General features: G+C 40.0%; 2 protein-coding genes across 6 annotated transcripts; one reads left to right on the forward strand and one right to left on the reverse strand.

Annotated features, from left to right (window-relative positions):
- Positions 1-1,996: 1,996 nt before the first annotated feature.
- armc1 (armadillo repeat containing 1) lies at positions 1,997-9,418 on the reverse strand. 4 transcript variants are annotated; one of them, XM_026363870.2, is made up of 7 exons: positions 9,214-9,418; positions 8,153-8,361; positions 7,366-7,457; positions 5,710-5,902; positions 5,091-5,207; positions 4,446-4,520; positions 1,997-4,105 (listed from the first exon to the last, which is right to left on the reverse strand). In XM_026363870.2, the coding sequence occupies exons 2-7, from the start codon at positions 8,312-8,314 to the stop codon at positions 3,914-3,916; spliced, it is 831 nt and encodes a 276-aa protein (XP_026219655.1). In that variant the 5' UTR covers positions 8,315-8,361; positions 9,214-9,418; the 3' UTR covers positions 1,997-3,913. The 4 variants fall into 4 exon arrangements, with proteins under 4 accessions (XP_026219655.1, XP_026219654.1, XP_026219656.1 ...); XM_026363869.2 differs by having other exon boundaries at positions 8,153-8,364; XM_026363871.2 differs by having other exon boundaries at positions 8,153-8,364; positions 9,134-9,418.
- Positions 9,419-9,711: 293 nt separating this feature from the next.
- Positions 9,712-14,911, forward strand: mtfr1 (mitochondrial fission regulator 1). Of its 2 annotated transcripts, none has more exons than XM_026364275.1 (8): positions 9,712-9,782; positions 10,721-10,833; positions 11,053-11,151; positions 11,756-11,889; positions 11,974-12,209; positions 12,369-12,630; positions 12,756-12,930; positions 13,118-14,911. In XM_026364275.1, the coding sequence occupies exons 2-8, from the start codon at positions 10,798-10,800 to the stop codon at positions 13,163-13,165; spliced, it is 990 nt and encodes a 329-aa protein (XP_026220060.1). In that variant the 5' UTR covers positions 9,712-9,782; positions 10,721-10,797; the 3' UTR covers positions 13,166-14,911. The 2 variants fall into 2 exon arrangements, with proteins under 2 accessions (XP_026220060.1, XP_026220059.1); XM_026364274.1 differs by having other exon boundaries at positions 9,719-9,805; positions 10,725-10,833.
- The last annotated feature ends 115 nt before the right edge of the window (positions 14,912-15,026 follow it).

Below are 15,026 nucleotides of genomic sequence, written 5' to 3' on the forward strand. Positions count from 1 at the left end.
TACCCAGCTCCCTGTGGAGCGGGTATTACCTGAGCAAATTGGATGCTCAAACAGTCAGTCCGTGACCTTCCCTCATCCCGGATGTTGACCTCCATATAAAGAGAGACATTACATCTCGTTACACAACAACACAGCTCCAGGGTTTTGCTCCAGATAAAGAAAAATGTCTCAATTAAATCTTCACTAGGGCCCCCTGCCAAAGAGTTATCGCAGCCCCGGTAGCGCTGATCGCCACACTCACACATCCTCAAAAGTTATTTGACATAAATTGCAAGAGTCACATCATTTCCTGCCACATTCTGAGCAGGATTTACGGCTGATCCCATTGACTGGGAGCTGAACCTCCAATAAAATTCCTCAGGAGCCCACAGGGCCGTGAGACGTACCTATCTACCCTCCATCAGGTCCTTTCCTCCTGTGCAGATTAACAATGCAAATACACGTGTGGGAGGGTGATACTGACCACACATCCGTGCACATGTATGCATCCGGGCTGATATGGCAATGAAAGAGGCACTGTGCGCAAGACAGTTTGATTGTGTTTTTATTTGATGGTGGATGAAATAGGAGGAAATTGATGAGGAAAGAAGGTAAGTAGTGGGAGAAAGAGTGAAATTATCTGTCTTTAATTTGGAAATTAACCGTGAGTGTTCTCTGGAGGATATCCTCTTATGTGCAAAAACGTCTGAGAGGAGAAATATCATTAAGTCAGCATATGAGCCCTTGAAGATCATTTACAACTGAAAATTGCTCAACATTAGCATGCACGTGGAAGGTGCATACTATATTAACAACTAAAAAACAACCTTATGGCTGCATTAGTCCACAGATATTATAGTCTGAGGCGAACTAAGAATATTCATGTTTTGCAGTGTGTTAATGCTTAAGATGAATCTTGTTCAATCACAAGCTGACCAGATGGAAATTCAGTTTCAGCGAGGCTCCATAGCATTAGGAATCTATAGGTCATCTAATTACAAACAAGTTTGTTTCATCAGAGGTTTTTAAGATTATACTCTAGACTTCACACTTCATTTGCTCTCTTTGTCAGGCTTACTGTCTCTCTCTAGTGGTGATGTGTGAGAATTATGTGCTCAGAGGGCTAACAGGCCGCAGACACCCCATGGTCGATGGTTATCTACAGTTGATTGTCTGTGTCACTCAAATGCTCACATTTTTAGTTATACATGCTTGTAGCATCTGATGTAAAGTAAGATTTGTGTTTAAACTTTTAAAACTAAGTAGAAATCCTGTTGCCTTGAAAGTAAGTGATCAGAAAAAATAGTTTCATCGACATCACCCTGATAAAACATAGTAAAACACAAGCCTCCATAACAGCTACTGAAGGGAACTTTAACATAATAATGTTTATGGGTAAAATATTTAGTTATTTTAGTTATTTTTCCTTGCAGAGCTTGTGTAAATGTAAAAGTGTAGAAGAATAACAGCTTTCTCAAGTGATTAAGTATGAGTAAAGATTGAATAAAAAAAAAAAAAAAAGAACAAATTCATTGTTTAGTCATAATTAATATTAAATCTTCTAGTCACCATCAATCCACATGATGGCATTGAGCGCAGGGAAGGCCTCCTCTCCAGCTTGGCACAGCATCGTGTTGGAGGTGCTGCTGCTGCTGCTGCTGCAGCAGCAGTGGCTCCAGGGCCTCCAGCTGGGGCTGGCTGCTGCTTCTACTTGCCTACCAGCACTCAGGCTGTGGAAGATGGTGGTCAGGCTCAAGGATTGCCCTAGGGCACCTCACTAATGCACCAGTAAAGAAAACTGAATTTACTCTGTGCTCAGAATGGCTGCTGCCCTCAGCAATGTGATTTGACAAAGCGAGGTCTGAGCACTGGTGTGACCACTGCAAATGCCAGGAAGAGGAGAAATCTGAGCATCATGAGAATAGCATCACAGGTCAGCATTTACACTGGGTATAGATCTAACTATTATATATTCGCTAGAACTAAATTCAAAAAAGAAATACCAGACAAGTTTTGATTTGAAGTTTATAATTTCCATTAACAGTGTATGGGAATCTTCAGTTTAAATTCTGCATTACGTTATATTACATTTTATGTCACATGGTTTCTGTACACATGAAGTTACATTTGAGGATTTAGTTATTAGTCAACCAAACAGATGTGGCAAATTTAAAAGTAAAGGAAAATTTACACTTTGATCAATACAGAAGGACAATTGTAAGAAAAAATGTTCAAGTATGTTTTTTTTTGCAGAATGAGCTGAGAAATCAAATATTAAAATTAACAAATAAGAAAATGTTTAATACTGATGATGACTGTAACTTTTAAGTAATACCTTCTATTCAAAGCATTATTTTGAAGACTGTTGCTTAACTATAGTCTCTACATTTAATGCAAAAAATATTATTGCTTTCCCATAAATTAGCCACCATCAATTCTGGTTATTACAGTGATTCTGTGCCATTCCTCCACTGGACTGATCATAGCCAACTGTGACATCTCTGCACGACCACAAAATTGTCACTTTGTCAGCACTGGGTGTAATAATTGTTGGAGAACACAATTAAATGTAGAGTGAGTAAATCAGGAGAAAGCATTGGGGAGTCATCGCTGAGCTGACAAGCCCAGCTTTAGCATTAGCTCGTACAAACTCTTATTCTAATTTGTGACATAAGGGTTGAGATCTTGGGGCATCAGGCACCATTTACAAAATGTACATATCCACACCCTGTTGCAGTATAGCACTACTGCTCATAAGAAAGCATCGGTGAGTACGCTCCATGTGTGTGTGTGTGTGTGTGTGTGTGTGTATATGAGCGCGCACGAACATGAGCTTTGCTTTAAGGACACTGCTGGCTAAACTAAAAACCAAACTAAACAAGTGGGACTACAATACTGTAAAAATGAGCAGGTACACAAGCATGCAGCTCACAAGTTGGTCTTCACCATGCAGATCTAGGGTTTTACTAAAACTATCTACCATGATACTGATGTGAGATAGGACACTGAAAGCAGAGGTAGCCTAAAGTCTGTGCAATTAACACATCAGTTGTCAGGCAATTCACTCCCACTGCAGGATTCACATTTGATTTTTTTTCCTGCATTATAGTACCATCAGAAGAGTCCTGATTTGTGGCAGAATCCACCAAATGTAGTAAGGGGAGTCATAATAATCAGCCAAACACATAATCAGCTGGTCATGTGTATGTGAGACAGTGGCTGAATGGGCGGCAGCCTCGTGCTGGTGTCTAGTTTACCATTTGTACTCAAGTGATGACCTTCAGTTAGCTAAAAGCTAGGGGAGGTAGGAAAGCAAAATGTTACATTTCACATGCTTGGAGCTCTCAAAGCATTTGAATGAATGCTGAATAAATAATAATGTCAAAAAGGCACGCACAAAAACCATAGATCAGGCAAGATTGGCACAAAAGACTCATATCATGCTAAAAGACTGAAATGGGAAGAGAAAAAAAATCAATTAAGAAACTGAAGAATGAAAAATATGAGATATATAGTAAAATGACAATGACTGGAAAAAACAGACGGAATAAAGCCATGCAAATAAGAGGAACTCCCAATTTTCAATGTACACAAAATCATCCTCAAAATGCTACATGTCAACTCCATCTCTGCGATACACTTTTCCGGTTTGCTATTTGGTTTTGGCTGATTATAAGTGGCTATGTCTTGTAAAATATGTATGCAGCTAGAATATAGTGCACATACAGCCAGTAGTGAGATTTGTAGCTCCGTTATATACACACAGTAAAGATATTGCAGGGTCTGCTTGGCAGTCCAGCACTTGTTGCGCTCTGTGAGCTTTGCAGAGGGGACAATAGACTAGAATGGGGCTGAGAGGCTGTGAGATGCTAAGGCTGCAGCTGATGGTACTTTCTGGGTAAATAGGGAGCAAAGAGATAAACACAGGAAGTGGTCACCAGTAAAAGGATCGCGACAGGAAGTTGGCGGCCGTGCTGAGCCAGCCCATGCCATCTGTGATAGAGCCTACGCGTGTGACTGCCTTATCCTGCTCCTGGGACGGACTTTCCTCCTCAGGCAGGTAGTCTGGGATGTCTGTGTTCTCCTCTACCAGCACAGCCGAGTCCTCCTGGAATGGCAAGATCAGCTGCACAGAGACAAAGAACACATATTTTAACAAATGGCAAAGAGAATAAACTTCATCACAGTCAGAAAACATTACTGAGCAAGGGCTGACCCCTGCTGGCCACATTGTAGATATGCTACTAAAATAATCTATAGGCAAACCTAATTATGGGAACTTTTAATTATTTGGGAAACAACTGTTTCTTAGTGACTTCTTTGAAGATTGTTGGAAAATAAACGGTTTTCACAAAAATTAACTAGCCTACAGTCTGAGGCAGAGATGTGACCAGCACATATAAAAGAGCTACAGCTAGTCTTTCTTTATGTTACAGCATGTTTATGATACACGTTTATAACCTAACCTCTCCTCCGTCCTCTGTCTTCACCACCTGCTGAGCTTTCATTACTTTGGTGGAGTTGATTGCTGTGCCCAACGCCTGTAAGAAAAACAAGGGACTTACAGTATACTGTATTTCTTCATGAATGTCTGAATGTGTCTGTATCTCTAACACGTGTGGAGTATTTTGATTTTAAAATGAAATGTTAATCATCTGTTAAAATCATGCAAGCAGTAGTGTTTGGTCAGCTTCCCTCTACCTGGCAATTTATGCCTTTGGTGCTTTTGGTATCAAGACCAGTATCAGTATTATGTCATCTCAACAACTTGATACAGTATACAGTGTATAGGTGAGTGTGAGTTTTCATTGCTTAAAGGCAAATGAGTCTATTCCTGATTTTACATGTCAATCTTAAATACCAATAATAAAGTTAATTAACTTTTAGTCCTAGAAACTTGCAATGACTGAAGAGAGCAGATTTCCACACTTACAACATCATCACAAGCACATTTTCATTATTAGTCAGAACGAGTATTGATAAAGCAGTGCTTTTTCCCATCAATTGAAATTGGATATAGGAGGAAGTAACATATCAAAATTATCAAAAAGGCGAAGGGTGTAAAGTGTCCTTAACATGTCCTTGTTTTCTGCATTTGCACAGACACATACCTCAGCTTTAAGGTCAGAGCGAATCCTGACAACACATCTCTTGACAGCCATCTGGAAGGTGAAACTGATGACCCCTCGAATCTTTAGCAATGCCTCCTCACACAGGCTCCTTCGAGTCTGACAACAGACAGGAACCGGGTGAAAGGTATAAACAGATATGTGAAACACCGATGTCAACATGTCATGAGATAAGAGATGACTGTGGCTTAAAGGTACATTGGACATTTGGCTGCAGAATAGGCTGCACAAAAATGAGTTCAAATGGCATTAAAATCTTTAATATTTTCAATTGAATCCCATTGAATTTACAAGTATGGTTTCTAGCTGCCAAAGTCATTTGTGTTTCTGCTGTAATAACAGTGATGCAGAAACCACCAGAGGCTGTCTGCTGTAATGTAATCTGGCCAGGTGTAAGCCTCCTGCAGAGCAGCATTCGGGCTCAGTCTCAGTGTCCCACAGTTCAGTGTCTGACATTTACAACATGACCCCTCTACCCTCCTATCCTGTGCCAGACAGACACCACCACAACGATGCACTGTGATCATGACAGCAGCAGCTTCATAGGAGATTTCTTTGCATGTGTTGCCTTGAGTCCTGTATTCACAGTGTGTTTACTTACAGAGTCATCCAGTCCGTCAATATGCAGCACCACTGTTTTGGCCCTCTTGTTGTTGGAGCCCAGGAAGAACTGGGCTTTACGCCGGCAGGACGCAGCAGCTGCCTCCGCCTGTTCAGCCTCTTCTTTACCAGCTGATTGCAGAATCTCATAGATCTCAGAGGCCAACAGCTTGGTCTCCCCAGGTGAAGTACTCCTTTGGGGTACACAAGAGGGGTACACAATGAACACTATGAAAGAAACATTAGGCATTTGTGTTTAATTGTGCTGTACACATGATCTAATCAGCTAACAGTGTATCTGTAAGTACATGGTCTTTGACGCAGTAATGTAAATATTCTTTGTTAAGAGTCCAGACCTTAACCCCATTAAGAATATTTGGGATGTGCTGGAGAAGACTTTGCACATAGGTCCGAATCTCCCATTATCAATACAAAACCTTGGTGAAAAATTAATGCAACCGTAGATGGGAATAACTATTGTCACATTCTGTAGCTTGACGAAGTGTATGAATTTTTTTGGGATGGGCAGTGAATTTCAGTGTGCAGCAGTTTTCCATGAAGAAGCCACATGAGTTCAGTTGCAGTTGTATTGCCAGAACTGATATTTTTTGAGCGATCCTGGCATTTCCTGGAGGCTTTACTGCTTTATATGTCACCAAGTCATCACTCCTGCTGTAGTAACCACTTATGACATTAGCTGTCTGGCATAGCTGCCCGCTGGGAGACTGGTCCAATAGAAGACGTTACTGCTGTGGCTCTGTGGAAGTCTGTCAATCTTTCAGTAAACCAAACACTCTTTCCAAATGTTTTGTTCATCTATTCATCACGTTAAGCTTCAAATAAAAGATAATTGTATTCTTGAACAATCACTCTTAATGAGTTAAAAGAATAAAAATTGTATTCACACTTTTATAGTGCAACTGCGCTAGACGTTCCCCTTCAGCTACGTGTTTCCACTCTTCCTAGCTATGATCGACCTCTACAAAAAGTCTGTTGACTGAACTGTGAGCTGATACAGTTACTGCAGGGCTCCTCGTGATGCCACCCCTGATTAGATGAAGTGACTGGCTTACTACAGGGCAAGTAGGAGCTTAGCCACAGGAAAAGAAGGTGGGGAAAAACAAAACTATACAAGCAGTCAGCCTTTTAAACATACGTCTATTCCTATTGGGGTGGTAATGATGAACAGCAGTCACTTAGCAAAACTGCCATAAACCTTTGGGCAAGATAAGCAATCTGGACCAAAGTACCCTTCCTCCAGCACTTTGAGTGACCAGTATGAGTTTATCATGTTTGCACATTCAGCCGCATCTGCAAAAGAAACTGCTTACTCCACCAAAAAAAGAAAGAATAGGAGCAAATATAAGCCTACATCAGTAAAAACACACAAGTGGACATAGAGACAGAAACTGTATAGAAGTGGCAGGATGCATTAAAATCTGTGACATGCACAAACAGCAATTTAACTGGTTGCCACCGTATTCTAATTCAACTTTAATTATTTTCATCCTGACATGCCAAATCAAAGGACATCATCCTGCCTGAAAAATCTGCAGACAGGCACACATTGTATGTGCAACACAAAAGAAATCCTAGGTTAAGGTTTTACATAAAGAAAGTGCACAGTGAGCGTGTGTGAGATGTGGTGGTGACTTACTTCTGCATGACATTCTGCAAACTCAGCATCATACCCAGCTCGGCCTTCATCTTCTCCCTGTTGGCTCGACATTCTGCCAGGTAGCGCACGGCCTGCAAGGACAAGGGCAGCTAGTATCTACCCAGCACTAAAAGCTGACTGACCCATTGTGATATTGTACGGAGGGAACCATTTTTAAATGAATGTACATGTTCAACAGTTAAAGACTACACAACCAGTATTTATACACAGGAACTGACTCATGTTTTACACTGCACCAATTATCGTGAGTCCCCGAACAGTGTACTCACAACATAAATCATCTAATGTAAAATTAAATAATGACGAAAGAAATGGAGAGAAGCTGCTATATGGAGACGTTGTAAAGTTTCCACCACAAAACATACAACACATGTTATGATTTCACTGTATTTCTAAATATATGGATGTATTAATGCCATCATGAGCGAGCTTGTGACTGTGAATAGAAGGTGAAATGACCTTTAGACAGTAAGACAGGTTAGGCAAATTATGACATGGGCAGAACAACTCATATACAGGAACTATGTATCAAAACAAAATCATTATGTAGATATTACTACAACAAGAATATTAACATCATTGGTTTACTGTGTATTCCAATGCTGACACTGCCAACCACAACATAAAAACCTCTAGAGTTTTACCTGTGTAGTGGACATTAGGTTGCAACTTGTGGCTGGTCAGTGGATATTTTACTGTATCCAACAGTACCTACTATTGTACTATGAAGAATATTTGTTTCAGTATGCTGATGGACGCTTCTTACCAATAGTGCTGAGTAGACGACCTGTGGGTTGGGGTGGTCCAGGAAAAGGATAAGACCTGGCAGACAACCTTGGTCTTCTACTATGGCTCTTCGATTCAGGGGATCTGCAGCAAGATCTCGCAGCTGGTTCACCACAGTCAGTGCATCCAGCTCCGCACTCATGGTGCTACTTGTCTTGATGCCACGCACATCAAACCAACGTCTTCACTCTACTAAAATAAAAAGGACAAGATACAGCTGACAAATAGCGGCTGCTACCTTTAACAGTTCAATCAATATCAATTTGTATATTACTTAATTTATTTGTTATGACCATTACATTTTGTGCATTAATATAAAACATTATGAATACAACTTCCCAGAATCCAAAGCAACACTTTCAATTTTCTTTTTTTCTGACCACTGGTGAAAAGCATGAAAATATTAATAAATATATATAAAGTGTTTACAGTTTTTATGGTATTTCTATGCCATTATTTTATATAATATAAAAACAAACAAAATAAATAAGATAATGTGAACAGGAAATGAGCAGGCTCTTTTCTTTATGCATAATATGAACATTAATTGACAAAAGAGTTGACAAATAACGATACACGGAAACAACAAGTCAACTCATCAGTCCTGACAAAACTAGAACAAAATGAAGAGTATGCTACATGTACTACCTAATGAACATTTACAGCTGCGGTTACGTTGGAGCACGTTTTACTCTTTTACTTTTATTTGGAGTTTGTGAAGATTTAAATCAGCACTAAACTCTGAAAGTTGGTGCTACACAATCTGACTGATGTTACCGTCGTAAGACATTTGGTGCCACATGAAAGAACAAATAACCGAACATATAACATGCTATGTATGATTTATTTTATTATGTGGCTAATTCAACGTTTTACTATTGAGACACTAAAGTCATTTTCAGAAGCTAAAATATAAACGCTCCCTTTTGACAAAGACACTTATTACGACCCCCAACCTCACCTCAAATCACACCGTGTCTTCTACGAGCGATTCAGCAGCTAAGCTAGGCTAGCTAACGTTAGTGGACGATTATAGCATACCTTTTTCTCAGTTTTCGTTAAAATCATGAGACACTTGCGGCTGACTTGGGCGACAACAAATGCAAAAACACCTCAACAACAAAATGCTACGTTCTGACACCTAAAAAACAAATAGATCAAAAAAATGACACTAACGCGAGGCCTGCGCCCCTTTCTTTACTGTGCTTGTTTAGCTAGCAGCTGTGCACAGTGTTTGGGTTTTGTGGCACATCCGTGGGTACAGCTGTTTTGTGACTGATGACATCCCGGTTTTCCGCGAGGATCCCTATACCTGAAACCAGACTCAACCCCGCCGCGATATGCAGGTACATCTAACAAGCGCACACACAGTTCCTGAAATATGATTGGAGGGCGTAATTTGATCGACTGATATAAAGCCCAATGACAAAAGAGTTTGGGTCAAAATCAAAATGTAATTGGTGACTTTATACGTCAATCAACATGAGTAACCAATGGTAGCCCGCTAAAGCCACAACCTATCAATCCCAACTATATTCCATGGCTTCCCGCATCACTCGCCTCCTGAACGGTGGATATTCCTCCGGTGACAAGGTGAAAACATTTAGAAAGTTGTCAACTACAGAAAAACTCGGTAAGTTGTTTTAAAGTTACACATATTGCCGATCTTCGAACATGGATACAACGTTATCACGTGTGGCTGCTAGCACATGTTAGGTGTAACGTCTTCGACACATCCAACTGTTAAAGTTGGCTATAGTTAATGTTAGCTAGCCCGCCGTTAGCATCAGTTAGCCACCCGCTTAATTTAGCTTATCGCGCTACCCTGTCGTCAGAGTGATATGAGCTGACATCTGTCAGAAGTGAGACTGGGTCAGTACACGTTTCTACATGTCCTTATTTACATTTATGAAAAGATAAATAGCATTAAAGATTAGCATAAAGCATTGTCCGCCGTGATTATTGTACTGCTGTAAGGATAGCTAGCTAGAGAGTACGCTGAAGCTACTTAATTAATGTTAATCTCAGTGGGCACTTAGCTTGTGTCATATATGTATAATTTATCCACAGAACAAAATAACTGTCTCTGGCTTAAAATGCATTCATCAACAGATGACATCTGTGGTTTTACAACATTTTGTAGTTGTTGTTGACAGCTGCAGTCACTGGTGGTTTCTACTGTAGCATGAACTCAGACTCACCACTGTGTGGATTTATGGATTTGCATCCAGTCCCATTACTTAAATCCATTAAAATCATCAAGAAGCTTCATGTAATTAATCGTAAGGTTATAATTTTTATTGTTGCTACTCGGACAGTCACATAGTTTTGTTGGAAACTTGGTAAGTTTTTCTAATAGACATTTAGATTAGTAATGTACATTACTTTTAGCCAGTACCAGTGAACAGGGCACATCCTGAATTTATGTCAGTGTTGGTACTGGAGCAGGTACAGGTATATATCGGCATAAAGCACAAAGAGTAGACACGGCCTTTGCTTGTTTCAAAGTGATTCAACCTGAGTTCATCACCCTTCTTTTGTGCTACTTCTAGATGACAGTTTGGTGATGATGCCCTTGGTATCAGAGAATGTGTTCATCTGCCCTTGTGAAACTCAACCACAGAAATGAGTAAAGACTGTACACGGATTGAAATGGACTTGGTATGTGATTGTTGATGTTGATGTTGGACTCTTAAATGTTTGCTAAACACTCTGTTTCCTGCATTTCAGAGTTAGATTTTGTACACACAGACCAGGAAACACTGCTATACTGTCACTTTCTCCTGCTCTCATCTGACAGTGCCAGCCTCGGAGTAGTGACATTTCTTGGTTTTCTTGTATGTTTGATTATAATTATGTATTACATGTTTTATTGTCCAGGTTTTTGGATCAGCCAAGCCTTATGGGTCCTCCAGAAGTATTGTGAGAAGGATAGCTACTAGTCTTCCTCTTAAACCCTGCCCCAGGGTTCATTTTCAGGTGAGGGAGGTGTACCAGTGCTGCTGCTACTGCCATGTGACAACAAATCACACACCATCTTCAACTTACCTTTGCTTTTCTGACTGTTTTCATTTATGAACCATATACAAAGTAGATTAAATCATTAACACAGGCAGATTTCCATCACAGCACTGACTTTGTGTTCATATTTTCTTAATATTTAGAAGAGTTTTCAACTCAGTGGTGTGTACGTATCACAACTGATTTGCCCTTCTTTTCTGTCTCTTTCAACGCTGTGTTTTCTCTTTTCTTCTGTTTCCAGCTACCCTCCCTTTCTATGGAGAATGCAGTATGTCTGCTTTAGGTCAGTTTGTTCAGCAACTTTCAGCAAACCTGCAGATTACAGACGTTATGACCTACCTGAACATGTCATTAACAACTGGCTCTCCTTCTCCTCTTCTTTCTGAGCTGTCCTCATTTTTTTATCAAAAAAACTTTAAATACACCATTATATACCAATTTTAACCAAAACAAGTCTTAGTTTTTGAAATGCAGTGTTGTAAGGTGTGACTGGCTCCTCTGGCATGTTTTTTCTGGCTTATTTGTTTGAATGTTAAACAAGTCCCCTTTCTCTCCCTGGCAGCTTTATCCATACACTGAGGATGCTGGGGTCCTGATTAGGACACAGAGGCAGAACTGTCTGGTGGCCTCTCTGGCTGATATTGCCTGGATTGACAGGGATGAGGAGGAGGATGAAGACTACATTGGCAGAGCCAGGTGAATAAGCAATAAAGATTTGAATTGCATGTCCTTTGTGAGTACTGTTACGATTTGTAATAACAAATGACCTTCTAAAAACAGGTCAGGCATACCACGAGGACTCATGTTTCGAGCCCGCCAGGCTCATCCACACCAAAAACCCTTAAACCGCCAGAGATCACTACCCAGCTTGCATCAAGCTGCTCAGGATCCTCAGGGACCAACAACTGCTAACGATGAGGCCATTCAGAAGATCAGTGCGCTGGAGAATGAACTCGCCAAGCTCAGAGACCAGATAGCACAGATTGTACTGGCTCAGGAAAAGATTGCACAGCCAGGTATTGTTCATCACAAAACATATACCGCCCAGGATTGATTGAAGGCGTAGAGTGATTTGTCTTCCTCACTGCACTGTAGTAATGAAGGTTTCCTTTAGGTGGCAGCAGATATTCACATTACAAAGCTGTAATAGTCCTCTTTACTTTGTCTCACCTTAGCTGCTAACCCCGGGGCACCTCCTCCTCCCCCTCCACCCTGCGGCACCCTAACTCCTCCACCACCGCCTCCTCCTCCTCCTCCACCACCACCACCACCACCACCAAGTCTCCAGCGGACATTTTCAGCCATTGACTTGATAAAAGAGCGCAGAGGGAAGAAGACCGAGAGCCAGACAGTCTTGGAGTCAAGGCCAACAGAAATCCCCAACATGCTTGATGTCCTGAAGGACATGAGCAAAGTGAAGTTGCGATCAGTCAAAAGGTAAGCCACGTCTTTGGTTAGAAGTGAAGTTGGACACGTTCATACATTCAGATGCAAGGCAAAGGCAGAGTAAGCGTCCCTTTGTGCATAACACAGGTAATCCCATTCTAAATGTGTTTTCATAGTCGTTCAGCAGAAGATGACGCCAAAGTGAAGTCCAACGGGCCTGCAGATGCCGCAGCTCTCATAGCTGAGGCCCTGAAACGCAAGTTTGCCCATCGATATCGACACAACAGTGGAGAAAAAGAGGATCTTAAATTTTCCGTTCCAAACAAGCAACCTCAAACTGAAACCCCTCTGGTGAGAGATATGACTGTATTTGTTGCACTTTCTGACTCACAGATAGAAGATTTAGGGTTATTAATACTTTATACAATATAAGATTTAAAGTAGAAGTTCATGGTCCATTCCCACATGATCTGTTATCTTCTTTTAAATCAAGAATATGTAATGTAATGTGATGTATGGGATGTGTCTGTTTTCACAGTTTGGCCAGCACATGTTGAAACCAACAGGAAAAAAGAAACTGTCCTGAACTCGAGGTCCAGGCATTGTGTGGACACTATGAAGGGACTGTATCCACCTTTTTAATATCAGCTGTTTCTAAGGAAGGACAAGGGATTCTGTCTGGACTAGGTGACAGGCTGCTCCAATCCATCATCTCACAGTGTTGCATCTGATACTGACATTCTCTTGTTGCACTTTTATAAGTTATTTTATTTTTTTGTTTTTTTTACAAGACATGATTGTTTTTCTCTTTAAAGGATGAGGCTGGTGATTTTCTATATTTGCATTATGGTTAAATTATCCCATAAAGAGACCAACAACGATATCTCTGAATCACTAGCCTGTTGTATTCCCCTGTTGTATACAACTCCTTCGTTGTGTGAAAGCTATTAAATAAGACTGTAATGGTTCTGAAATCAAAACCAAAACGGTGAAACATTGTGTCCAGCATAGCATATTAAAGACAGTACAAAGTGTAGGTCACCTGTGTTTCAAGAGCTCCCAAACCCGATAAAGTAAGTCTGAACAAAAACTGAGGTCTATTCTGAAACACCCATCTTATTAAACTACTAAAATATTGCAGATCATAGGTAGTACATACTACTCTTTATGGGATTGGTGGAAAGTAACAGCAGCATAAAAAAAATCACCAGTTTTTCCTTTAACTGAACATCTTGTGTTTTTCTGGTGGAGGTAAAATTCATCAGTCCTGAGTGAAAGTGTCAGATGCACACATGCGATTTAAAGCAACACTACAACGTTATTAGTTTTATTGTTAAGTGATTACATGTGGGTCAGCTTTGAGTTCCCATTTTTAAGGGGTCTGTAAAAGCTATAAAATAGTTCTTCTAGCACAGAAGAAAGGGAGGACTTTCTTTCGTGTTGTAGTGCTGCCTTGTTTATTTATGTACGTTAATCTGCCGACTAATTTATGTTGGAAATCCATCTATTTATGTTAACTAGATCATTTTGTTTTTAACAGTTAATTATGTCCTCAGTTTATCTGTTGTGAGGCTCTGTTAAGCCTGTGGAAGTCAGATCCCAGATCATTATTGCCACTGCTTGTATTTCTTTTATTAGTTCAAATATATTCATCCCAGTTTTAGTTGACACTAGAGCTCTCTTTACTTCAGTAACCTTGAACCAAAGGCATTCCAGTGATGCTTTGCGAGATTCTGCCTTTCACTGCCAAACTTTACCTTGTTATGTCTCTTTTGCCCTTTTTATTTCCCTTGTAGTGTGCTGAGTGAGGAAACAATACGGGAACGCTTAAACATCACATTTCTAAGTTATTGACGGTACAAGACGTACATTGTTTTTTCTTTATCAATACCTCCTCAGATAAGATTTGCCAGTTATTGCAAAATGGTTCCCAGAACTTTACTGTTCAAGATCATAGCCAAAGAAATCCTGCATTGTTGTAGTTCACTCTATATTGACATTTCTTTTGCTTATTTAAACAAGTCATGTGTCCTAGGTACACACACTTATCTGTAAGTTCCTTTGCGCCAGTAATCACATTTTCATATAATTTGAAAATGTTTCTCAGAACACTCTGACTTTTGAGTGTCAGGAGGTTTTTAGGCAGTATTTTGTTTCTGTTTCTGATCACTATTTGTCAGTGTACTTGCTGCTTCAAGTCAACTCTTCCATTTTATGATGTTTCAGTAGAAATTAAGTGATTTAACTTAAATTGGGTTCATTTGTAGAAGAGTTTGACTTCCATAAAAATTCATTTAAATTGTCAAATCTTGAAATAAATGTTTATCATCTGGCCTGACTTGATCATTTGTATGATTGAAATGCAACTTATAAGATAAACTTTATTATTTATTAAACTTATTGTGAAAATCACCTGCCTTGATAGGATAAGGTCAGTTATTTTTATA

This window comes from Anabas testudineus, chromosome 2 (genome assembly GCF_900324465.2).
Source record: "Anabas testudineus chromosome 2, fAnaTes1.2, whole genome shotgun sequence".
Taxonomy (NCBI): Eukaryota; Metazoa; Chordata; class Actinopteri; order Anabantiformes; family Anabantidae; genus Anabas; species Anabas testudineus.